The sequence below is a fragment of the Neltuma alba genome, unplaced genomic scaffold, assembly GCF_004799145.2.
Source record: "Neltuma alba isolate B1F8T4 unplaced genomic scaffold, ASM479914v2 tig00012185_pilon, whole genome shotgun sequence".
Classification (NCBI taxonomy): Eukaryota; Viridiplantae; Streptophyta; class Magnoliopsida; order Fabales; family Fabaceae; genus Neltuma; species Neltuma alba.
Window position 1 is genome coordinate 139,862 of NW_021636727.1, and position 25,528 is coordinate 165,389.

The 25,528-nt window shown below is 31.4% G+C and overlaps 3 protein-coding genes across 3 annotated transcripts; all 3 read left to right on the plus strand.

The window, feature by feature from the left end:
• Window positions 1-12,331: 12,331 nt before the first annotated feature.
• Window positions 12,332-13,363, plus strand: LOC114724347 (disease resistance protein SUMM2-like). The gene has a single exon (XM_028910686.1). The coding sequence runs from the start codon at window positions 12,332-12,334 to the stop codon at window positions 13,361-13,363; it is 1,032 nt and encodes a 343-aa protein (XP_028766519.1).
• A 6,910-nt stretch (window positions 13,364-20,273) lies between these two features.
• LOC114724348 (disease resistance protein RPS5-like) lies at window positions 20,274-22,202 on the plus strand. The gene is made up of 2 exons (XM_028910688.1): window positions 20,274-20,426; window positions 20,514-22,202. Exons 1-2 carry the CDS (start codon window positions 20,274-20,276, stop codon window positions 22,200-22,202), a joined length of 1,842 nt encoding a protein of 613 aa, XP_028766521.1.
• Window positions 22,187-23,540, plus strand: LOC114724322 (disease resistance protein RPS2-like). The gene is made up of 2 exons (XM_028910659.1): window positions 22,187-23,228; window positions 23,401-23,540. The coding sequence occupies exons 1-2, from the start codon at window positions 22,237-22,239 to the stop codon at window positions 23,447-23,449; spliced, it is 1,041 nt and encodes a 346-aa protein (XP_028766492.1). The 5' UTR covers window positions 22,187-22,236; the 3' UTR covers window positions 23,450-23,540.
• Window positions 23,541-25,528: the final 1,988 nt, after the last annotated feature.

Here is a 25,528-nt window from a genome sequence, read left to right on the forward strand (position 1 = left end):
TGAAATGGAGGCACGATCACTTGATTTGATTCAAGCTGTGTTGTTTTATTGTTAATGTTGAAGTTTGTATAATGTTTGATATTTGACGAAAAAACACTGTGTGCGCATCTCTTATATATTGCTGTATTGTTTCTTCTAAATTTATGATGAGGCATGAATTTTAAAGTTATTTTCACATTTATTTGTAAGACTTGCTGTTAACCGTATGCTTTAAGAACGATGATTTGGTGTGTTTGTCAAGTAAGATGTTTATAATCATTTATCATTTAGTTATCTAAATTAGTATAACTTCATAGTGAGAAACAGAGCATCACAGAGTACTCAAACAGTATTGACCTCTCATATTATGACTTATGAATGCTTTGGATTACAATGCTTTCTTTCTCGTAATTTCTCAAATTTTCCTTCTCAGAACCATATTTTATTACTGAAGAGAAAGAACCTTTGAGCTTGCCAAAGCTTGCATACGTGCTCCCAGCTGACACATATTTAGGGAGCCGTTAGGAGAATTTTAAGCTAAACGTAAGGGAATGTTAAAAGAAAATTTGTTTTCAACTTATTCTGATAGGCCAATCAAAATCACTTGTCAAAATAGAATGAAAATAGTTTTTTTTTTGGCAACAATTTCTTATGCATACCTTAAATTCGCAAAAAAAAAAAATTCTCATATAGTTTAATTAAAATTACTTTTTTTTTTGCTTATAACAAAAAATTACTTCTTTTTGTTAACCTTAAATAAATATAGTTATTTATGCCTTTATTATAGTTATTATTTGTAATTGCTTATACAAATCTATTTTACACCTTTGAAGCGCTATTACTTCTTATAAAATTATCAGGTTAATATTTTTTAAAATACTCTTTTGGCCCTTAATATAAAACCTAATTAGAAAGTTAATATTGATTCTAAATATAAGACTTATTTCATATAATTATCAGCCTTTTCTCAATTAACCTTATCGGTGTTCCCTCAACAATGATCAAGTAGAAAGGAAAGGAAGGGAATTAAAAAGATGCTGAGGGTTTTTAAAAAAAATCATATTAATTAATTTAATTAACATTTTTAATCTATTCAAATTAGTTAATTAGGTTTTATATGAAGGATCAAATGAGATATTTCACTTCTATTAATTTTTAAGACGCCGAGGTTTCACCGATGTAAATTGATCTCCGTAGGCAATTTTTACCTTAGGACCACAGAGCATATCTCATGTATATCTCAATTTTTATTTCCAACTATCGTGTGAGAAGAGTTTAAATTAGTTTTTTGAAAATGACATCTCATGAGGATTGTAAATAACCCACTAGAGTGCTTAAAATATATTAACAGAATCTAGGAAAGAAAGAAAATTAGAGAGGAAAACAGAAGGAGAAACAAGTTTTGTTTTGCTTGGATAGGAGAGAAAATATGGGAAGAAGGAAAAGTTGTGGAGAAAATAAAATGAGCCTCATGTCTCATTTTCTATTCAAATTTTCTCTCCACATATAGAGAGGTTTGGAAAAGAAAACAAGATTTTCATGACTGCCTCTCCTCTCTCTCCCTCTCCATATTTGGTTTCTTTTATTATATTTAAAAATTTATTCACTTTTTATTTTTTATCTTAGAACAATATTTTTATTAAATAATTTGGTTTAAGTATAATAATCTGAAAATATATATAAACCCAATAACTTGATTTTAAATTATTTGATGATGTTAATTTTAGTATAATTTTTCTATTGCACTATTTAATTTAATATAATTTTAAATATGATATATTTTGATAAGAACATTTTAGTCATTTAAACACTTGCTAATTTTCTTTCCTCTCTATTTCCTCTAATCTATCTAAGCAAAAAGGATGATAACATCTGCTATTCAGTTTTTCTTTCTCTCTATTTTCTCTCCTCTTATTTTTTTGCTCCTAACTCTTCTTCTCGTCCAAGCAGAACATAAAGCCCAATTGGTAGAAAAAATTAGTTAGAATGAAAAGGTATGGCCGGAATGAAAATTTTTTAAATAACGATGTGTTTGTTAAAAATTGAAATAGAAAATGGGTTGATAAAAAATTTTATATTTGGTCAGATGAAAATGGATTAAAAAAACTGTGCACTTTTACTATGTCACCCTTAATGACAGAATATAATATTATTAAATGAAAATGCCTTTTAACCTTATTGAATAATAACATTATTAAAAAAAAATAATTCAAAAAAATAATTGTATAAAAATATATTATAATTTAAACAAATATAAATATTCAATATAAATATAAAAATAACTATAAATATTAAGAAATTAAAAAATAATTAAATAGTAAAATACAAAAAAAAACAGAAAAGTTTGCACAGGGAATAAAAATAAATTCACAAGGAAAAAAAGAAAGTATAACCAAACAATTTATAAACCTAAATGGACATAAATAAAGTCAGTTAAAATGTGAATTTTTAGATGACATATATTTGTTAATTTAAATAGGTCAAATGATTTATCATTCTTTAAAATTAATTTTTAATGCAACATGATCCATTTAAAAATTCTGTGTGTATTTTGAAATTTATCTTCAAGATAGTGAGCAAGAGTAAATTATTTAGATAGATATTATTGAAAAGCTTATTTTGTATATAGTTATATCAAATAAATTTCACTTTAGAAGTATTTATAGTTTGTGAAATGCTATAACTATATTAATCAAAGGTCAAAGCTGAAATATTTAAAGAGAATTACAATAAGGTCCCAAGCAAGGAAAACAATTGAAAAACAAGTCTTAGAGGTTGTTATTCTCACTATAGAACTTGTCATTATAAGCTGTTGAGGTTGTTATTGAGACTTTTTGGTAATTATTTTTTCCGTGGGATTTGATTGTAATTCCCCCTAATATTTATGACCTTTATTCACAATTTTAATCATAGCCTTAGAAATATAAAGAATTTTTAATAGGTATTATTTTATTAGAAACTAGATTTATATAACTCTTCAACAATAAGTTATTTACCTAATTTAGATTTAGATTGATAAAGCCTTGTTCGATAAAAATTTAAGCTTTAATAGGGCAAGAGCAACCAAATTTGAATTTGATGTCAGAAATTTAAATTTTCTCACATCAAATTTAAATTTATTTAAAAATTTGAATTTGATGCAACAAATTCAGTTATTTATTGCATCAAATTCAAATATATTCATTTTTTCTTCTCCCAGTTAAAAGTTTAGTCATTAGTTTATTAATGAAAAAAAGAATTTGTATAAAAAAAAAATCCAATTTATGCACCATAAATTCTAACCTTTTGCACAAAATTTAAATTTATCATGTTTCTGTTACACTCTATTTTTAACGTTTTGAAGAGAGCAATTTTTGATTACATATATCATTCTCCTCTAAATTCAAATTGAGCAAATAAGACCTATGAATCTAGTTTTTAATGCAATAAGATCCATTTGAAAATACTTTGTGATTTTAAAGTTATGATCAAAATAATGAGTAAGGGTCAGAAACATTTTTTTCTTACCAGATTTTGAATCAGATTTGAAAATTCATATCTAATTTACATGGAAGCATTTTTTATTAAGATAAATGTTGTTAAAAAGCTTATTCAGTAAATGTTGATGCTTTTTAGCCAATCCATATGTGTTGGTTGCGCGACTCAACAGTGACAAAGTAAAAAAAATATATGGTAAAGATGAAGATTCAATTATATGTTGGGTATTTAGGCAACTTCATATTATGTTATTATCACCCCAAAAAAAAAAATTAATACGGCTTGAAAAATCTTTGAAACAATTTTGATCTAATATGATTACTTTCAGGGTGGGATGTTCAATGGAAGGAAGGGGGGAGAGGGAGAGCAAGAAGCACCTGAAAAGAGGGAGATGGCAATAGTATATATATTGAGGGGAAAACCTGTCTTCAAGATTTTTCCCATTCCCACTAAAATAGGTGGAAAGCACCTTCCCATATATAAAGGAAAACTCATTGCCCCCGGAAAATGGGTTTCTGGAAAATTTGCCAACCAAACGCACAGTGTCCGTAAAAAATCATGATTTTTCTTTTCCTTCTCCAAATTTTCAAAATACCAAATGGCCTCTAAGTGCTGATTCATTCAAGATTAGAAGCCAAACATGAGGAAAAATTTTGTCTTCAATTTATTCTGATAAACTAATCAAAATTGCTTATCAAAATAAACTAAAAATAAATCTTGCTCCCATAATAACGCTTATGATTTAGTTCTTAATATTTAACTCCGTTAATTTTTGAAGTTCCGGACGTTGTCCGGGGTAAAAATCTAGGTAATATGAAAGGTATATCGAGTAATTAGATCTCAATAGGCAATGTGTTCTTTTTTTTTTTTTTTTTTAAAGAGTGAAATATTCTTCTTTTTTTTAATTAGCAGACACCACATTACTGGACAAGAGTGAAATGCTCTAACACCTCTCATTTTTATCTTAATTACACAAATTTTTCCTCTCTTTTGAAAACTCATATAAACTATCTTTAAAATCAATATATATATATATATATATATATATTACATAAGCATCCTTATATATTTTAATTAGAATTGGACTGTCAAGTCTAACTCTTAAACTTCTGTTTGACCAAAATACCCCTTTTAGCATAAGAATTATTTAAAATTCATATTTTGCCAAGAAATAAATTTTATACAACCAAAAATAGTTCTAATACATATATTTTAAAACTTTCTAATATGTTATAAAATTTATTAATTTTTATTATATTATAAAAATTTATAGTTTTAGTTGGTTTCTTTTAAGGGGATAAAAACATATTGGAAATTTTAGGTGCTCTCTGTTAATTTCATAATAATGTGAATACTCAAAAAGGAAAGAAAATGAAAAAAAAAAGTCTTATTTCGCTCCTCAATTTAAATAAAAAATGTTTTCCTGAGCTCGCAAAATTTCTCACAATTTACAAAGATTGTAAATGTTTTGAATCTATCACTGATTACCAAGAACCTATACTTCACTGAGCTTCGATTCATCAGCAAAGTCTACTACGAAGATGAGAACGAAGGAACGAGCATCTTAACCTGATCTCACCAAACTGGACAAGAAAGGAAAAGACGCAGTGCAGAGAATTTGGAGTTCCATTTTAATCTTTGAGTTCATATTTGGATAACTTTTTCCCTTCGTCTTTCATTTTTTTTTTTAAGCTGTAATCGTAGTGTGAAATATCCTAAGAAATTCGAATCGCGGCGATAAATTTACAGTGATCTTAAAAGAATCATGACTGTGCTCCAACATATAAGAGATAGGGCTCTGCAGGATGATTAGAAAAAAGAGACAGTAAAATATTAAGGGAAAATTAGTAAATAAAATTTTGATTTTAATATAACTTTTAATTTAAAAAAATATTTTTAGAAGCTTTTTAAAATATTTGTAATAGAATTAACGGTTTGGATTGAAGTGCATGTTTTAAAACAGAGAAAAATTTTATGTAATTAAGGCAAAAACAAAATGTAGTCAGAGTATTTTATTTTTTGCCTTTTGAATTATACTACTATTTCAATTATCAAAAATAAAGTTAGCAAACTCAGATGGTGTCATAGTGATGCGATTTATTAGTGCTTCAATTTGTTTATGTTAAAATATATAATTAATTTCCAATAATTAACGCTAGCTTATGTTGTTTAATTTTCCTGTGTTAAACTGCCGTGTGCGTTCCCTTTTCTTTTTTCTTTTTTTTTTTCATGAAATTAACTTGCTTAAAGCCATAAAAATTGGGATCGGCTTTCCCATGCTCTTCTCCTCCTTTGTCCAAAAGTACGCGGTTTTGGATTTAAAAATGAAGGCTGATCATTTTTTTTCCCTCAAACCAATATCCATCCCTTTAGAGTATTTATCAGTTGCATGTAGTATCTTAAAATAATTTTAGGGCATCTTAAAATATTTTTCTAATAATATTTAGTATCTAACAAGTTGGACCAGCAGTGTTTTTTTAGTAGCAATATTTTCAACTAAATTTAGAATATTGGGTTCGGAAAATAATGTAAGGTACTTGATACACTAAAATTTAGTTTGAAATACTAGATAGTATTGAGAAAACAATTTAGAGTGCAGTTTGTTAGATATTACTTCCACTCTTTAATATAAGAGTTAATTGACTAATTTGAATAAATTAAAAAAATTGGTTAGATTAATTATTTGTAATAAATAGATGTTATATTTCTTAAAATATCATTACTATTCAAGTGTATTGGCTAGACCTACTATTATTATAAAAACTATCTTAAAAAAAAGATAAATATAAGGGGCAAAGTAAATTTGGGTCTTATATTTAGAATTAAAATAAAAATCAAAAAACTCTTATATTAAAAATAGAAGGTAGTAGTAGGGCAGCGCTCAAAAGTATTTTTTGGTGACAGGTATAAATTATCTTAAGATACTTGATTTTATCGAAAAATATTTCAGACTGAAAAATACCTTAGCATGATGGATATTGGTTTTAAAATAAAAAGTGATTAACCTCCATTTTTACACCCAAAATAGTATAGTTTTGGGCAGAGGAGGAAAAGTGGATGGTAAGAACAGAGGAAGAAAGCCGGTTCCATCAAAGTTAACTGAGAGCCTTGAGTGTTCAATGAACTGAGAATTCCTCCGGGAGATGCGAAGGAGGGAGATAGCGGGAGAAGTCCGCGGTGTATGCGGATCAGGGTCGGGTCATGATGGAGACGGTGAATCCGAAAACCAGAAAAGCAGAGCGCTGATGATGACGAGCTCGTTTATTCACTAGCTATCACCAAGTGGAAATAATAGGACTTGAGATTGTGGACTGCTATCTCCTTCGCATCTCCAGGAGAAATTTTCAGTTCATGGAACACTTGACGCTCATCGATGACTTCGACAAATCCATTTTTTCCACATAGACAACAAACACCATCAACCCATTTCTAATACTACCTCTGATCCTAATTATAAGACCCAGTTGACTAATTTGAAAAGATTAATGAAAGAAGTTAAATTAGTTATTTGTGATAAATAAGTTATTGTGATAAATAGGTGTTGTCTTTCCTAAATATCCTTACTAATCAACTATATTGGTTAGAACTACAATTATTAGAATAACTATATTGGAAAAAAATGCATAAATATAAGAGACAAAATGAATTGGGGTCTTATATTTAGGACTAAAATAAAAATCAAATAGGGTCTTATATTATAAACCGGAGGTAGTACAAGTCAACACAAATTAATTAATAATTAGCTAACTGTTCTACACTATTTTCAGGCAATTACATAGCTGAAACCTCAGGGTTTCCTAAAATCTAACTCGAACATGTCAGGCTTTTACACCTAAGTTCGGATTCAAAAAAAACCCAAGAAACCATTAGGCAAAACTTAACCACTCTCAAAACTTAAATAAGGTGTATTATTGAAGATGACACTGCTATCATGCAGGCCAGTAGTACCTGACACGTCAGATGTCCTGACTCTTCAACCGAGCCAAGATACATCAGCTATAAATTTGTCTCAAGTTTCCATCAATATTTCATTCCAATTACTATTTAAAAATTCAAATGTATATGCACATGTAACCACTTTTATTTATTTTGTTAAAAAAAAATAATAATAATGACTTTGTCTGCTATCCACCATTTTCCTTATTCTATTCTCTTTCCCCCCACGGAGGACAAGGAAGGTTTCCAAAGAAGCGCAAGAAGGGCTATGGGATTGATGCCGTGACCAAATCTGAGATTTTGAGTTCAAATAGAAGCTTGGTAGGATAATTTCCTCTGTGCTTTGTGTATTTCCTTTTTCTACTGATTCAACTCTGTGCTCATGGCACATCCGGATTCTTCCTCTTTATTATTCACTGTGATCTTCCTCTCATTTATCTTACATTTAGACATAGAAATTCATAATTTCCTTTTTTAAAGAGAAAAACCTCCACCTAAACTAGTGAACTTGGTGGTACCTTCAAGGTTGCTACGCCCCGATTGGGATTTTTTTTGTGTTTTGAACGTGCCCTGTCCAACCTGTTCCCAAGTGACTCAAAGGGCACGATTGATAAAGGCCCTTTTAAATCTGTTTGTCAGTATATTGCAATATTTAGAAGACACAATTAATGTTTAAATGTTTAGCAGTTCACGCTGTTCCTCACATTACTTCTTCACTTGCTCACTCATACACACACATCATACAGAAGAATGAATTAGTCATATATACATGTCACACAATATTTGGAAAGACTGCAAGAAATGTGTGCCTCTCTAAAACCAGCATTTCGTTTCTTTTTTAGTTGTACATATGTGTTCCAGCTGGTTTTTGTTATGATTTTCTATTTCAGATATATTCCTGCTCTTCATTTGTTTCCATGTATATTTTTGGAGATCATACAATTGACACCTTTCATTATGTTTTCAGTATATAGCTGGCAGGATACACTAGCTCCTGCAATATGCATTTTGTTATGCATATTCATCTGTTTGTTTGAATTCCTTGAAGCCAACCATGAAAGTTGTTGGATGTGTGTTAAGCATCACGACATTGTCTTGCTCTCTGCATGAAGTGAATAGAAATTATTATAAACACTTGGGAGCATCCAACAGAAGTATTCAGAAGCTGAATAATTTGATGAAAAAGTTGGATGCTTCTAAAAAAGACGTTGCACATGGAGTAAATCAATATTTTCTCAGGATATTACAAAAATATAATGCATGAGTTCTTAATATCTACCCTGATAATTGTTAATCATTACACCTTAAGTTATTGACAACTGCACTTTCAGTTATTAATGCATACTATTAAGAAAAGATAAAGACAATTTGGTAATTAAACAAATAGAATTTATTGCAATGAGGTCTTTTGGGATTTCAGAATAATTTGATAATTTTAAGAGATATTTTTGTATTTAATTCTCTTGGGTACGATCTTATTGCAATTTTTCTTCTTGTTTTTTTTTTAATTTAATCTTCTTATGGTTCACCAATAGCCCATCATATCAAGTCATCAATTTTTCCGGACAACAGCATTTCATCAATGTGCACTATTATATAATGGATTAAAGTGAAAAATGGTGGGCAATTGACACTACTACAAAAAAAAAATCATTTTTGTTTGTTGTGGAAGCCTTTTTTCATCTGTTTAAAGGGGATGTTGACACAAGAAATATAGATAGTAGATATATATTTGCTTGTTGAAAATAGATGAATATTTCAACTCAGGAATAGGCGAGTATGATGGCAATATAGACCAGCATGGTAATGCATACTCATTTGTTCTACTGAACAGTGAGTATATTATTTTTTTAAAAAAAAATTTTGTTAATTTATATATACCAGTTTTCATTGAACCATGCAATTGAAATTAAACCAAAATAGACTACAACAACAGCAGCAATTCAGCAAAGGCAATTCATTCATCATAGTTTCTATACAAATAGCATCCTAATGACATCCTAAACAATAACTTATGGAAATAACATCTTGATTAACTTAGTTAAGCGGAAAAAAAACTCCCTAATATAATGATGTAACACAAATAACTTTAACCTAAACATATCTAAACCTTTCAACCTCATGCATCATTTTGAAAGAAAAACTCTTCAAAAAATTGTCTTGCCAAGCGATCTTGAACAGCATCAATTTTTTTGTTAGTATATGAGACCCATACTTATCTGTCGGCTTAGAATAGACGAATATGGGGCCTCATCCAAGTGAGATCTTCTAACTGCTTGGTAGATCAAATGGCGTAAAAAAAAAAAAAAAAAAAAAAAAGGAACCACTGAAATCGGCTTGCGCAAGATGGATGTCAGAACGCACCGTTTTATTGTAAAGGTATTTTCTTGGTTGATCCCAGTCCGAGGGATGCGAAATATCGGCGCTAAGGAGTAAGACAAATGAGATAAGGCTTGTGGTCCCAGCTAAACACGCCTTGGAAAATAGTGGACAGCAACAAATTATGAGTAAAGAGATATTCCAATTTTCTTGGTCAACCTTCAAAGCCATTCGAATTGACTTTTCAAAACTTTTAATTTTATGTTTATAAAGCCACAAAAAATTTTAAAAATTAAAATATAAACTAAAAAAGGCTCTAAATATTTTTTAATTGTTCAAATAAAATGAGAAATTAGATATAAATCGAATTAGAAAACATGAGAGAAAATTCGAAAAATATGAAAAAAAATAAAAAAACTATACAATTATATTACTGGAGTCTTAACATATACTTTTATCATTAGTAATAAACTTGTTGGCAAAAACCAAAAAAAAAAAAAAATCAGCGGTAACAAGCTCCATGCAGTAGGATGTGGCCTGCGGGGAAAGGTCCATTATTTTGGGCGATTCTGTTATTTTCCGTTTTTTATTTTTCTAATTTCTTCTTTTATTGTAATTTAATTAAAGTTTTAACAATAGATCAAATATTTTATACAATTATTAAAAATTTTCTTATTAAAAAATTTATCATCTAAACGTATAATCTAATTCTTTTTTTTTTTTGGTAATAAAAAGTTTAGGTGAGGGTCCCGGGTATAATCCAGTTCTTTTGAATAAGTGCAACTCATTTTTTACAGATGCAACTCATCTTAAATTTTTATTTACGTGCAAATATTGTACGTTTTACACATAATTAAAGATATATTGCAAATAGTTAAAAGAAGTTGTCTTGATCAAATCCTAAAGTCATTAATCAAATTTCAAGTAACTTTGATAATGAAATTTGAAACCAAGAGATTTCTCAGCAATTTTTTCAAATTATTATTATGATTTTACTTAAATAAATTAAATGATCAAAATTTCACTTGAACAATTTAAAAATAAAATAAAATATCATCATCAATTTTAATAACATTTTACAGTTTATATTGATCAAATTATGATAGTATAAATTTGTTTATATAAAATAATAATAATTTTATAAAATATTAAACATCTGAAATTATAAAATGATAGCAAAAGGAAACGAAAACGAAACCGGTGGAAAATATGAGAGGATAGTGTCCCGAAATTACCTCTTCCTCTTTTTAAGAAAGGATAAATATTATTAAAACTAAAAAGAATAGTTTATAATAGAAAGTGAGTTAGAGAACAGTCAGAACACGAATGTAAATTAGAAAAATAAAGAAAATGACATAAAAAGAAATTTAAAATTATAATATTATAATACAGGTATCTAAAAGGTCAAAATCCCCTAAAATAAAATAATGTTTGATCCGGTATTTGTAAATGTAGTTAAAAGACAAAAATATAATTGTATCAAAAGGTTAACTAACAAATTCTAAATTGAAAATAACAAGTATTGAATAATAAATGATAAGAAATATACTAGTAATAATAAGTTATTTACTAATAAGTTGTGAACTATTAATGATAAGTATTGAATAACCAATCCAAATAAATATACAAGCAATGATAAGTTTGATATCTTTTTTAAACAAAATTTGATACGACAATATTTTAATCATTTAACTATATCTGTAAAATACCATATCAGCAAACTTTCTTTCCTGATATTTTGACCTTTTAAATATTATAATTTTGAACTTCTTTTTGTTTTTTCAAATATACAAATTCTTTTCTCTCTTCTCTGGTTTCTGTTTTCTACATTTCCTCCTTCTTTTCCGACTTTCTCTCCATCAATATGGATGGAAGAGAAGGATAGAAACATAACACACAATCGATTTGAAGAACCGCAGAGGATACACGGAAGATTTCAAAAGAGGCAGGGGAAGCGGCCCTGTACTGCCATGCCTTGAAAAAATCTGAGTTTTTGTGTTGAAATTGAAGCTTGGTAGGATTTTTTCCTTTTCTCCCCCTTTATTGTTCTCTTTTTTCTACGGATTCAACTATATTCTTATGCAACACTAGGATTCAGCTTTTTTTTTTTTGTGTTTGTTAATGAGCCCTGTTCAACCTGGTCCGAAGTGACTGGATAGGCCCCGTTGATAAACATTCCCTTAAATTTTCCTGTCAGTAGATTGCAATACTTTGAAGATTCAACTGAAATAACGTTTGACCGTTTGATAGTTCACACTGTTCTTGACACTAGTCTTTCACTTGCTTGCTCATACGCATATCACACAGAAGCATGATTTAGTCATATCACACAATATATTAGGAAAGATTGCATGAAATGTATGTCTCACTAAAACCATCATTTTGCTACCATTTCAGTTGTACATGTATGTGCTCCAGCTGGTTTTTGTTTATGATTTTCTATATGGGATACCGTTGTTCAGATATATTCTCTCTCTTCATGTTGTTCCATGCATAGTTTCAAAGATCATATATTTGACGTTCCATTATGGTTTTAATATTTAGCTGACAGGATACACTAGCTACAGCAATATACATTTCGGTATTTACATTCCTCTGTTTGAATTCCCTGGAGCCAACCATGGAAGTTGTTGCAAGTGTGTCAAGCATCATAGGCTTGTGTTGCTCTCTGCATGAAGTATTTAGAAACAGTTGTAAACACTTGATTACACCCAGGAGGAGGATTCGGCGGCTGCGTAATTTGATGCGCCAATTGGATGCTCGTAAAAAGGATGTTGAATATCAAATAAATCAGTTGTGGCATCTAAAAGGGGCAGAGCCAACAAATGAATGCAATTTATGGTTTGAGCGAGTTGATCAGGCAATAAGAGAAGTTGTTAGTCTCATAACTGAAAATGGCCTGCATAGACCAACTATAGGGTGTTGTTGCATTTGCTCAAGAATCAAGCGAGGGCAACTCATAGAGGAGAAGATCATTGATATTAATGAACTTCTAGAAACTGTTCCACGTGAAGGGTATTCCATTCCTATTCCTATAAAAAAGGGAGGTGATGTTTTGTTTGCAACACCAATGATTGAATACGAAACACATAAACAAATCTTTATGAAGATTTGGGGATTTCTACTTGATGAGAATGCCAGAAGGATTGGTGTTTGGGGGATGGGAGGAGCAGGTAAAACAACTATCATGTCAGAGATTAACAATTGCCTAGTGAAAGGAAGTAGTCAATTTAATTGCACTATTTGGGTGGAAGCGTCAAAAGATCTAAAGAAGATGCAACAAGATATTGTTGTGAAGTTGGGTTTGACTTTTCAAGAAACTGATGACGAACGAGCAAGAGCTTCAAAACTGTTAGAAGCTTTTAAGAGGAGGAAGGCATTTGCACTTATACTAGATGATGTTTGGGAACCATTCTCTATCGAAGAAGTAGGAATTCCTGTGCCAACGGTAGAGAATAGCTGTAAATTAGTGATAATAACTCGAAGCCTTATGGTGTGCAGAGTGATGGAAATAGACAAGGATGTCGAAGTTAAAGTTCTTGAAGATGATGAAGCGTGGAATCTCTTTAAGGACAAAGTTGGGGAGAAACAGATCCAGATTTGCAATCAATTGCCATGGAGGTGGCCAAAGAATGTGGTGGTTTGCCCCTAGCTATCATTGCAGTTGGCCGTGCATTGAGGAACACAACTAGTATAAGAGAGTGGCAGAATGCATTAGAAGAGTTGAGAACCTCAAGTGATGGTATATACAACATTGATGAAGCAGTATGTTCTCGTTTGAAGTTGAGGTATTCAAAACTAAAAGATGATACAAGGCGATCTTGCTTTCTATTTTGTGCTTTATACCCAAAAGGCCATCTAATTGATGAGAATGAATTGATTAATTATTGGGTGTGGGAAGATTTATTGGGTAGTGGAAGCATGGCTGAGATGAAATGAAAGGGGCAAAAGATTATACGGTAGTTAATATCTGCTTGCTTGTTGGAATTAAAAATTGAGAATGGGGAGAGATATGTCAAATTGCATGATTTGATGAGAGGTATGGCCCTCACAATCATGAGTACATAAGCCTAGATGCATTGTGAAAGCTGGTATGGGACAAGTAAAATTGCTGCCGTCTCAGGAATGGAAAGAAGATGTTCAATGCAACTCACTTCTTTACTCCTTCAATGCAACTCATTTGAACAAAATATATCAGATGACTTCTTTGACAATATGCAAGGGCTAAAAGTTCTTGATCTCTCCTATACTGGGATCAGTGCTCTGCCTATGTCTCTTTCAGATTTGAAGAATCTACGTGCCTTGATATGTAGCCAATGTTGGAATCTTATTCGTGTTCCTTCTTTAGCGAGGCTCACAAAATTGGAGTATTTAGATTTTTCATTTTCTAGAAGCTTGACAGAACTTGCAGAAGGGATGGAACATTTGACCAGTCTGAGACACCTGGATTTCTCCTTCACATGCGTCCAAAACTTAGGAGCTGGACTCTTGTCCAAATTTACTCTTCTAGAGGAGTTGTTGATTCTGGGTTCGCCTATGATGGTAGTATCATCTAACGATACAAATTTTTACCCTTATGCAGTTGGGGTTGAAGAAATTGCATCCTGCCATAAGTTGTCTCTTGTGCACATGCAGCTACGTGACATTACAGCTTATTTAAGAATTGTTGAATGTCTCGAGTTTTCTCAATTGGAGGAGTTCAAGCTTACCGTTGGGTCTCTAGCCGGATACGACACTTCACGATTATTTGAGAGAACAAGTTTAGTTATAAATATGAATTGTGGAGAAAGGAACCTTTCAGAAGCGGAGATCACCGAATTGATTCCGAGAAATGTGATGGAGTTAGTAATTAAGAATTCTCATCATGTGATCAAACGCTTGTCTTTGCACTTATTGGATGGAATGTGCTTGAAAACTTGTGATATCAGATGGTGTTCCGGGATGGAATGCATTCTGGAAAGTGAGGAGAACAATTTGTCACAGTTAGAGAGAATGAGACTATATTGTTTGCCACAACTGAGGACGATATGCGGGGAAGTTGTGAAACCAGGTACCCTAAAGAACCTGAAGAGTATTCATGTTGAAAGATGTGACTCACTGAAATTTCTGTTCCAAAAGCAGCTCATCCTCGAACTTAAAAGTCTTGAAGTAATTAGCGTCGTTAATTGCCCAGCAGTGGAAGAAATTATTGAAGGAGAGAGGAATACAAATGCTGAAGGCAGCAGCCATGCAGCCGAAGTGATCCTTCCAAAATTGAAGACCTTGAAATTGCATTATTTAGAAAACCTGAAAAGCATATACAATGGGCACATTCAATGTGATTCTCTACACACCATTGAAGTTGGTCGCTGCAAAGCTCTAAAGAAATTGCCTCTGGGTCTGTTCGGAATAGAGGAAGGTCAGCAAATATCACCAACTACTACTCTTGAACAAATATCATGTGAAACAGAGTGGTGGGAATCACTGCAGTGGGACCAACCGCAGGCTAAGCATCTCCTTCAACCATACCTTGTCGTCCATCCTGGTGGCAGGTATGCCTCAGAGCACATATCACTTTGTTCATATGTATATTATAATAAATAAACTTATAATTTTTTATTTTTAAAATCTTTTATCCACTTGTATTTAATTTGATTGCATTATTCGCTTCTGATATGGAGACATGCACTGACAGGTTTGCTCCAAGTAGCAGTCATACGGCGTGAAAGCAGTATTAAAATGGAGCCACTGTCATCAGTTGATTTGATTCAAGTTGTGTTATTTTACAGTTAATGTTGAAGTTTGTGTAATGTTTGATATTTGGCAATTGCGTAGTGAGAAACAGAGCATCACAGGGTGATCAAACAACATTGGCCTCTCATATCATGGTTTATGAATGCTCTGGATTATGATACTTTCTTGCTTGTAATTTCTCTTTTTTTTTTTCCTTCTCTGAACCATGTTTATTACTGAAGAGAAGGAACCTTTGAGCTTGCCAAAACTTGCATACGTGCTCCCCCACACATGTTTAGGGCCTGATCTTTTAAGTTACTTTTAAGAGAGCCTGTGGGAGAATTTTAAGCTAAACTCGAGGGAATGTTAAAAGAAAATTTGTTTTCAACTTATTCTGATAGGCTAATCAAAATCACTTGTCAAAATAAAATGAAAATAGTTTTCCTTCAACAATCCCTTATGTTTACGTTGAATTCTCTAAAGTAAATTTCTTACATAGTTTAATCAAAATTTACTTTTTTTGTTAACCTTAAATAGATACAGTTATTTATGCCTTTATTATAGTTATTATTTGTAATTCCTTGTACAAATCTATTTGGCACCTTTTAAACTCTGTTACTTCTCATAAAATTATCAAGTTAACATTTTTTAGAATACTTAACTTCTATTAATTTTTATTGTGCCGAGCATTCACTGATGTAAATTGATCCGCATAGACAATTTTTATCTTGCAACCATAGAGTACATCTCATGTATGTCTCTATTTTTTTTTTGGTAATAAAAAGTTTAGGTGAGGGTCCCGGGTATAATCCAGTTCTTTTAAATAAGTGCAACTCATTTTTTACAGATGCAACTCATCTTAAATTTTTATTTACGTGCACATATTGTACGTTTTACACATAATTAAAGATATATTGCACATAGTTAAAAGAAGTTGTCTTGATCAAATCCTAAAGTCATTAATCAAATTTCAAGTAACTTTGATAATAAAATTTGCAACCAAGAGATTTCTCAGCAATTTTTTCAAATTATTATTATGATTTTACTTAAATAAATTAAATGATCACAATTTCACTTGAACAATTTAAAAATAAAATAAAATATCATCATTAATTTTAATAACATTTTACAGTTTATATTGATCAAATTATGATAGTATAAATTTGTTTATATAAAATAATAATAATTTTATAAAATATTAAACATCTGAAATTATAAAGTGATAGCAAAAGGAAACGAAAACGAAACCGGTGGAAAATATGAGAGGATAGTGTCCCGAAATTACCTCTTCCTCTTTTTAAGAAAGGATAAATATTATTAAAACTAAAAAAAATTTTATAATAGAAAGTGCGTTAGAGAATAGTCAGAACACGAATGTAAATTAGAAAAATAAAGAAAATGACATAAAAAGAAATTTAAAATTATAATATTATAATACAGGTATCTAAGAGGTCAAAATCCCCTAAAATAAAATAATGTTTGATCCGGTATTTGTAAATGTAGTTAAAAGACAAAAATATAATTGTATCAAAAGGTTAACTAACAAATTCTAAATTGAAAATAACAAGTATTGAATAATAAATGATAAGAAATATACTAGTAATAATAAGTTATTTACTAATAAGTTGTGAACTATTAATGATAAGTGTTGAATAACCAATCAAAATAAATATACAAGCAATGATAAGTTTGATATCTTTTTTAAACAAAATTTGATACGACAATATTTTAATCATTTAACTATATCTGTAAAATACCATATCAGCAAACTTTCTTTCCTGATATTTTGACCTTTTAAATATTATAATTTTGAACTTCTTTTTGTTTTTTCAAATATACAAATTCTTTTAGGGAAATCACAAATAAAGACCCACGAATTAGCAAAATCACTCTATGGTCACCTGAATATGCTAAATTACCATGAGGGACCCGGTCTCAAATTGTAATTATGAAATCATGGTCAAATTACCAAAATACCCCTCTTTAATTTTTTTTTTACAAAGAAAGTCACTGCCTCACCGGAATCCGGCCATCGGCGCTGGAGCTCCGGCGGCCGGACCCCGGCGTCCTTTGTTTTTTTAAATAATGGGGGAAGTGAGGTTGGGGGGATTTGATCCCCCAACCTAATGCTTCCTAAAATAAGGAATGACCATTGAGCCAACAAATTTTTGTTAACATTATGATGCAAAAAAAAAAAAAAGTTAACTCATTTACTCTTGTTCCAGGTGATAACAACAATACATTTAAAAATAACAAGTTCTGATTGTAAAATAATACGTCTGGAATAAAAATTTAACAATATGTTTTTTTTATAACAATAAATTTTGTTGCAGGTAATAACAACAATACATTTAAAAATAACAAGTTCTGATTATAAAATAACAAGTTTGGGATTAAAATTTAACAACACGTTTTTTTTATAATAACACACTTTGTTTCAAGTGATAACAACAATACATTTAAAAATAACAAGTTCTGATTATAAGATAATAAGTCTAGGATTAAAATTTAACAACATGTTTTTTTATAACAACACACTTTGTTTCAGGTGAAAACAACAATACATTTGGAAATAACAAGTTCTGATTATAAAATAACAAGTCTGGAATTAAAATTCAACAGCACCTTTTTTTTTATAACAATTAATTATTTTATACTTTTGGAAAATAAATTATTTATAACTTATAAAAAGTACTTGTAATCTATTTAATTTGCTAAAAAAAATAATTTTTATCTCCAATTTATAATCAGAACTTGAAGTATAATTTTTTATAGATTAAAAATACTTTTTTAGTGTTCAAATTTATAAATAAAATTTAGGGAAAATGGCAACACACTTTTTTAATTTTTTTTTTAAAATTTTTAATCTATATATCTATACAACTTATTATAAATCAAACTAATTCTTATAAATTATAAATAGTACAATTTATTGTGGATTAAAAATACTTTTTGATTGCTTAAATTTATAAATGAAATTTATCTCTAATTTATAATTAAAAATACTATTTTATTCTTTAAATATAAAAACTATTTTTAATATTTAAAGAATGAAATAATATAAAATTTATACTATGATTAATAGATTAAAAATGCCTTATTATAAATACTTTATAATTTATAAGAAGTAGTTTGATTTATAATGAGTTGTATAGATATACAGATTAAAAAGTATTTTTTAGAGAAATAAATATATTAAAAATATTTTTTATAAGTTATAAATAATTTATTTTTTAAAAGTATAAAATAATTAATTGTTATAAAAAAACGTGTTGTTAAATTTTAATCCTAGACTTATTATCTTATAATCAGAACTTGTTATTTTAAATGTATTGTTGTTATCACTTGAAACAAAGTGTGTTGTTATAAAAAAAACGTGTTGTTAAATTTTAATCCCAAACTTGTTATTTTATAATCAGAACTTGTTATTTTTAAATGTATTGTTGTTATTACCTGCAACAAAATTTATTGTTATAAAAAAAACATATTGTTAAATTTTTATTCCAGACGTGTTATTTTACAATCAGAACTTGTTATTTCCAAATGTATTGTTGTTATCACCTGGAACAAGAGTAAATGAGTTAACTTATATTTTTTTTTGCATCATAATGTTAACAAAAATTTGTTGGCTCAATGGTCATTCCTTATTTTGGGAAGCATTAGGTTGGGGATCAAATCCCCCCAACCTCACTTCCCCCACTATTTAAAAAAAAAAGTTGCAAAAAAAAAAAAAACAAAGGAAGGCCGCCGGAAGTGGCCGCCGGCGCCGGAGCTCCGGCGGTCGGATGCCAGGGTCCGGCCGCTGACAGTGGCCGGAAGCGGCTGCCGGAGCTTCGGCGCCGGTGGCCGGATTCCGGTGAGGCAGTGGCTTTCTTTTTAAAAAAAAAAAAAATTAAAGAGGGGTATTTTGGTAATTTGACCATGATTTCATAATTACAATTTGAGACCGGTCCCTCATGGTAATTTGGCATATTCTGGTGACCATAGAGTGATTTTGCTAATTCGAGGGTCTTTATTTGTGATTTCCCCAATTCTTTTCTCTCTTCTCTTGTTTCTTTTTTCTACATTTCCTCCTTCTTTTCCGACTTTCTCTCCATCAATACGGATGGAAGAGAAGGATGGAAACATAACACAGAATCGATTTGAAGAACCGCAGAGGATACACGGAAGATTTCAAAAGAGGCAGGGGAAGCGGCGCTGCACTGCCATGCTTGGAAAAAATCTGAGTTTTTGTGTTGAAACTGAAGCTTGGTAGGATTTTTTCCTTTTCTCCCCCTTTATTGTTCTCTTTTTTCTACAGATTCAACTATATTCTTATGCAACACTAGGATTCAGCTTTTTTTTTTTTGTGTTTTTAATGAGCCCTGTTCAACCTGGTCCGAAGTGACTGGATAGGCCCCGTTGATAAACATTCCCTTAAATTTTCCTGTCAGTAGATTGCAATACTTTGAAGATTCAACTGAAATAACGTTTGACCGTTTGATAGTTCACACTGTTCTTGACACTAGTCTTTCACTTGCTTGCTCATACGCATATCACACAGAAGCATGATTTAGTCATATCACACAATATATTAGGAAAGATTGCATGAAATGTATGTCTCACTAAAACCATCATTTTGCTACCATTTCAGTTGTACTTGTATGGCTCCAGCTGGTTTTTGTTTATGATTTTCTATATGGGATACCGTTGTTCAGATATATTCTCTCTCTTCATGTTGTTCCATGCATAGTTTCAAAGATCATATATTTGACGTTCCATTATGGTTTTAATATTTAGCTGATAGGATACACTAGCTGCAGCAATATTCGGTATTTACATTCCTCTGTTTGAATTCCCTGGAGCCAACCATGGAAGTTGTTGCAAGTGTGTCAAGCATCATAGGCTTGTGTTGCTCTCTGCATGAAGTATTTAGAAACAGTTGTAAACACTTGATTACACCCAGGAGGAGGATTCGGCAGCTGCGTAATTTGATGCGCCAATTGGATGCTCGTAAAAAGGATGTTGAATATCAAATAAATCAGTTGTGGCATCTAAAAGGGGCAGAGCCAACAAATGAATGCAATTTATGGTTTGAGTGAGTTGATCAGGCAATAAGAGAAGTTGTTAGTCTCATAACTGAAAATGGCCTGCATAGACCAACTATAGGGTGTTGTTGCATTTGCTCAAGAATCAAGCGAGGGGAACTCATAGAGGAGAAGATCATTGATATTAATGAACTTCTAGAAACTGTTCCACGTGAAGAGTATTCCATTCCTATTCCTATAAACAAGAGAGGTGATGTTTTGTCTGCAACACCAATGATTGAATACGAAACACATAAACAAATCTTTATGAAGATTTGGGGATTTCTACTTGATGAGAATGCCAGAAGGATTGGTGTTTGGGGGATGGGAGGAGCAAGTAAAACAACTATCATGTCAGAGATTAACAATTGCCTAGTGAAAGGAAGTAGTCAATTTAATTGCACTATTTGGGTGGAAGCGTCAAAAGATCTAAAGAAGATGCGACAAGATATTGCTGTGAAGTTGGGTTTGACTTTTCAAGAAACTGATGACGAACGAGCAAGAGCTTCAAAACTGTTAGAAGCTTTTAAAAGGAGGAAGGCATTTGCACTTATACTAGATGATGTTTGGGAACCATTCTCTATTGAAGAAGTAGGAATTCCTGTGCCAACGGTAGAGAAGGGCTGTAAATTAGTGATAATAACTCGAAACCTTATGGTGTGCAGAGTGATGGAAATAGACAAGGATGTCGAAGTTAAAGTTCTTGAAGATGATGAAGCGTGGAATCTCTTTAAGGACAAAGTTGGTGAGGAACGTGTGCTATCAGATCCAGATTTGCAATCAATTGCCATGGAAGTGGCCAAAAAATGTGGTGGTTTGCCTCTACCTATCATTGCAATTGGATGTGCATTGAGGAACACAACTAGTATAAGAGAGTGGCAGAATGCATTAGAAGAGTTAAGAACCTCAAGTGATGGTATATACAACATTGATGAAGCAGTATGTTCTCATTTGAAGTTGAGCTATTCAAAACTAAAGGATGATACAAGGCAATCTTGCTTTCTATTTTGTGCTTTATACCCAAAAGGTCATCTAATTGATGAGAACGAATTGATTAATTATTGGGTGTGGGAAGATTTATTGGGTGATGTGAACATGTCTGCGACAAAACAAAAGGGGCAGATGATTATAGATGAATTAATATCCGCTTGCTTGTCAGAATTAAAAATTGAGAATGGGGTGAGATGTGTCAAATTGCATGATTTGATAAAGAGATATGCTGTTACAATCATGAGTAAAAATTCTAGATGCATTGTGAATGCTGGCATGGGACAAGTTAGACCACCACTGCCTCACGAATGGAAAGAAGATGTTCAATGGGTATCATTAATGAGAAATGATGTGAAATCTATTGACTTCAGTCCAATGTGTCCTGGAATCACTTCTTTGCTGCTTCAATATAACTCATTTGAAAAAAATATATTGGATCACTTCTTTGACAGCATGGAAGGGTTAAAAGTTCTTGATCTCTCCTGCTCTGCCTATGTCTCTTTTGAATTTGAAGAATCTATGTGCCTTGATATTAAGCCACTGTTGGAATCTTATTCAAGTTCCATCTTTAGCAAGGCTCACTATATCGAAATACTTAGATTTTTCATTTTCTGGACGTTTAACAGAACTTCCACAAGGGATGGAACAATTGACCAATTTGAGACACCTGGATTTCTTCACATCCGTTCAAAGCTTAGGAGCTGGGGTCGTATCGAGATTTAATCTTCTGGAGGATTTGTTGACTCTGGGTTCGCCTATGATTGGGGTATCATCTAAGGATACAAAAGATTGTTCTTATCCAGTTAGAGTTGAAGAAATCATATCTTGTCATACGTTGTCTCTTGTACACATGCAACTACTTAGCATGCGAACTTATAAAACAATTGTCAGATGTCTCGAGTTTTCTCAATTAAAGGAGTTCAAGCTTGTCGTTGGGTTTCGATTTCAAGTTCCAGAATTACTGGAGAAAACTAGTCTGGCAATAGATATGAGAAATGCGGCAGAGAACGTTTCAGAAGCAGAGATTACTGAATTAATTCCAACAAATGTTACGGAGTTAGTAATTCATAATTCTCTTGATATGATCGAACGCTTATCTTTGCATTTGTTGAATGCAATGTGCTTGAAAACTTGCGATATAAGAAGGTGTTCCAAGATAACATGCATTCTGGAATCTGAGGAGAACAATTTTCCGCTGCTAGAGAGAATGAATATATCTAATTTGCCAAAATTGAGGATGATTTGCGGGGAAGTTGTGAAACCAGGTACTCTAATGAACCTAAAGAGTATTAATGTGGATGGATGTTCATCATTGAAATGTCTGTTCTCAATGCACCTCATTTTCCAACTTAAAAGTCTTGAAGAAATTACCATCTTTAGGTGCCATGCAATGGAAGAAATTATTGAAGGAGAGAGGAATACAAACGGTGAAGACAGCAGCCATGCAGATGCAACCGAAGTGATACTTCCAAAATTGCAGAGGTTGAAACTGATCCTTTTACCAAACCTAAGAAGCATATACAAAGGGAACATTCAATGTGATTCTCTACGCAGCATTAAAATCTATGACTGCATTTCTCTAAATAAATTGCCTCTTGGTCTGTTTGGAATTGAGAAAGTTCAGCATGTGTCACCGTCAACTACTTTTGAACAAATAACATGTCAAAAACAATGGTGGGAATCACTACAGTGGGACCAACCCCAAGCTAAGCATCTGCTCCAACCATACTTTGTCGATCATCATCGTAGGTAAGCTTCAAAATGTTCTTCAAATTACGCTAATGAGGTGAACGACATATTAAGAACTAATGATTGTAAATATGGCTAGAGTAATTTTTAATTTTTAATCTTTTCTATCCTCTTCGTTTAATTTGATTACATTATTCAATTTCTCATAGTATTGTGGTATGGAGACATGCAGGGCATATTCGCTCCGAGCAGCAGTGGTACAGCGTGAAGCCAGTATTTGAATGGAGCCACAATCACTTGATTTGATTCAAGGAGTACTCTTTATTGTTAATGTTCAAGTTTGTATAATGTTTGATATTTGGTAAGAAAACGTTGTTTCTTCTTGTCTAGCCGATGGGAAGGTGTTCCTGGGTTGATGTCCTGGTCTACTTGTTCTCAGGCTATGGCTTGCCTTTGTACCTCAAAAAAAGGAAACCTTGTTTCTGCCTGAAATAATTAGAGTGCTGTGTTGTTTCTTCTAAATTTATGGAGAGACTAGGTGGATTTTAAAGTTATTTTCATGTCTTTTTAAGACTTATTGTTAAGATATGCCTTTAAGAATGATTGCGCTTCTTTGTCAGGCATAGTGAGAAACAGAGCCTCACAGAGTATTCAAACAGCATTGACCTATCATATTATGACCTATGAATGCTTTGGACTATAATGCTTTCTTACTTGTAATTTTGCACCTTTTCTTCTTCGAACCATATTAGGCAATGAAAAGAAAGAACGCTTGAGCTCACCAAAACTTGCATACTTTCTCAACATTAATAGCCAAGGCAACAGAATCCAGGACTAGGCTCTCCCAAAAACATATAGGCGTCGTTTGTTTAATACTACCTCAAAAAAAAAAAAAAAGAAGAAGATGATTTTGGTAAAGCTGCATAAGCAAGTTGTTAGGAGAATTTTAAGCTAAACATGAGGAATTGTCAAGAGAAAATTCAATTTCAACTTATTAGGATGTGCGAATGAAAATCACTTATTAAATAAATTTGTTCATCAAGTCATTTAGCTGGCAAAGTGGCTCGCGACTGCTGCCATCTTCTTATACACGATGCTTGTCATAAATGAGTTACTACTAATTAATCTATAATGATTATTTGATTACTTCTCCATGTAACTATATAACTTAAATATCCACAGCATACATTATCCCCTCATGTACTGCTCATGTGAACAGTAACAACTAATAGTTGGCTAATATATTGGGCTAATACATTATCGTTTTGAATTTCAAATTTGGTCCATTTTCATTGCTTCATAATCCCTTCTCTCTCCCATTTCTTTTTTTCTTTTCCTTCCCTTGGCTGAAGCAAGTTTATTTTCATCTCAAAGTCTCTGTTCATGTGTATCAAACTCTAAGGGTATTCAAAGTGTCTCATCCTAGTTGTTTTATCCTGGTCTTGACCATTTTGATATGGGATAGTCCTGTCCCAAAAATTTTCGGGGTGAGATGAAATCAGGAAGGGACAAAAATTGATTCGGAATGGGACGGGATGCAGGACGGATGTGTCTTGTCAAAACTCTTGTTTCTTATTTTAACTGGTTTAATTTTTTTTTTTAATTTAATTGGTGACATTTTGTATATGGAATGGACTTGGTAGCACTCATGCTTATTGTTTTTTAGGCTTGCATGACTCTTGTTCTCATGATAATTCGGGAATACTCCTTCGGTTCTTAATATAAGACCCATTTAACTAATTTGATTAGATTAAGGAAGTTAGGTAAGTTAGTTAATTATGAAAAAAGTGACATATTATTCCTAAAATACCATAATCATCTTTCTTAATACCCCTCTCCCTCTTCTACTTAATTATAGTTGAGAGAGTATCCATAAGAATAATTTAGAGAATATTGATAAATATAATAAATGAATCTTATATTTAGGACCAAAACCAATTCAAGAATTGGATCCTATATTAAGGACCGGAGGAGTACCATTTTTTTTGGTTTTTTTTTAATCACCTTCATTTTACCTAAACATTTGAGTATTTAATTAGCTAATTGTATTCATATAATAGAAGATGGTTTCCTTAGATTTGAGTCCTATACCATTTTGATGTGTATATCACTATATTGTTGGGTTTTGTTTTTTCAATTTCTATTCAAATACATGAAGAATTGCTTATGACCTCAAAAATCCAGATTTGAAGAATATGTCCCCTCTCCTTAAGTTTCACATGTCTATTATTATTTCCTAATAATCTTGAGCAAAAATTTCATGTTATGACTTTCTTTCTTTCTGTTTGGTGACAATGCAAAATCTCTTTTTTATTTGGCCTAATTAACTATTTCAGGTTTTTAAATAAAAAAAATTGGAT

Excerpts from the sequence above, each read along its gene's own strand:
- LOC114724347 (XM_028910686.1), top strand. The coding sequence starts at position 12,332 with ATGGAAGTTGTTGCAAGTGTGTCAAGCATCATAGGCTTGTGTTGCTCT.
- LOC114724348 (XM_028910688.1), top strand. The coding sequence starts at position 20,274 with ATGGAAGTTGTTGCAAGTGTGTCAAGCATCATAGGCTTGTGTTGCTCT. Across the intron at positions 20,427-20,513 it reads TGGATGCTCGTAAAAAGGAT|GCAATAAGAGAAGTTGTTAG; the intron begins GTTGAATATCAA and ends TGAGTTGATCAG.
- LOC114724322 (XM_028910659.1), top strand. The coding sequence starts at position 22,237 with ATGATTGGGGTATCATCTAAGGATACAAAAGATTGTTCTTATCCAGTT. Across the intron at positions 23,229-23,400 it reads TTTGTCGATCATCATCGTAG|GGCATATTCGCTCCGAGCAG; the intron begins GTAAGCTTCAAA and ends GGAGACATGCAG.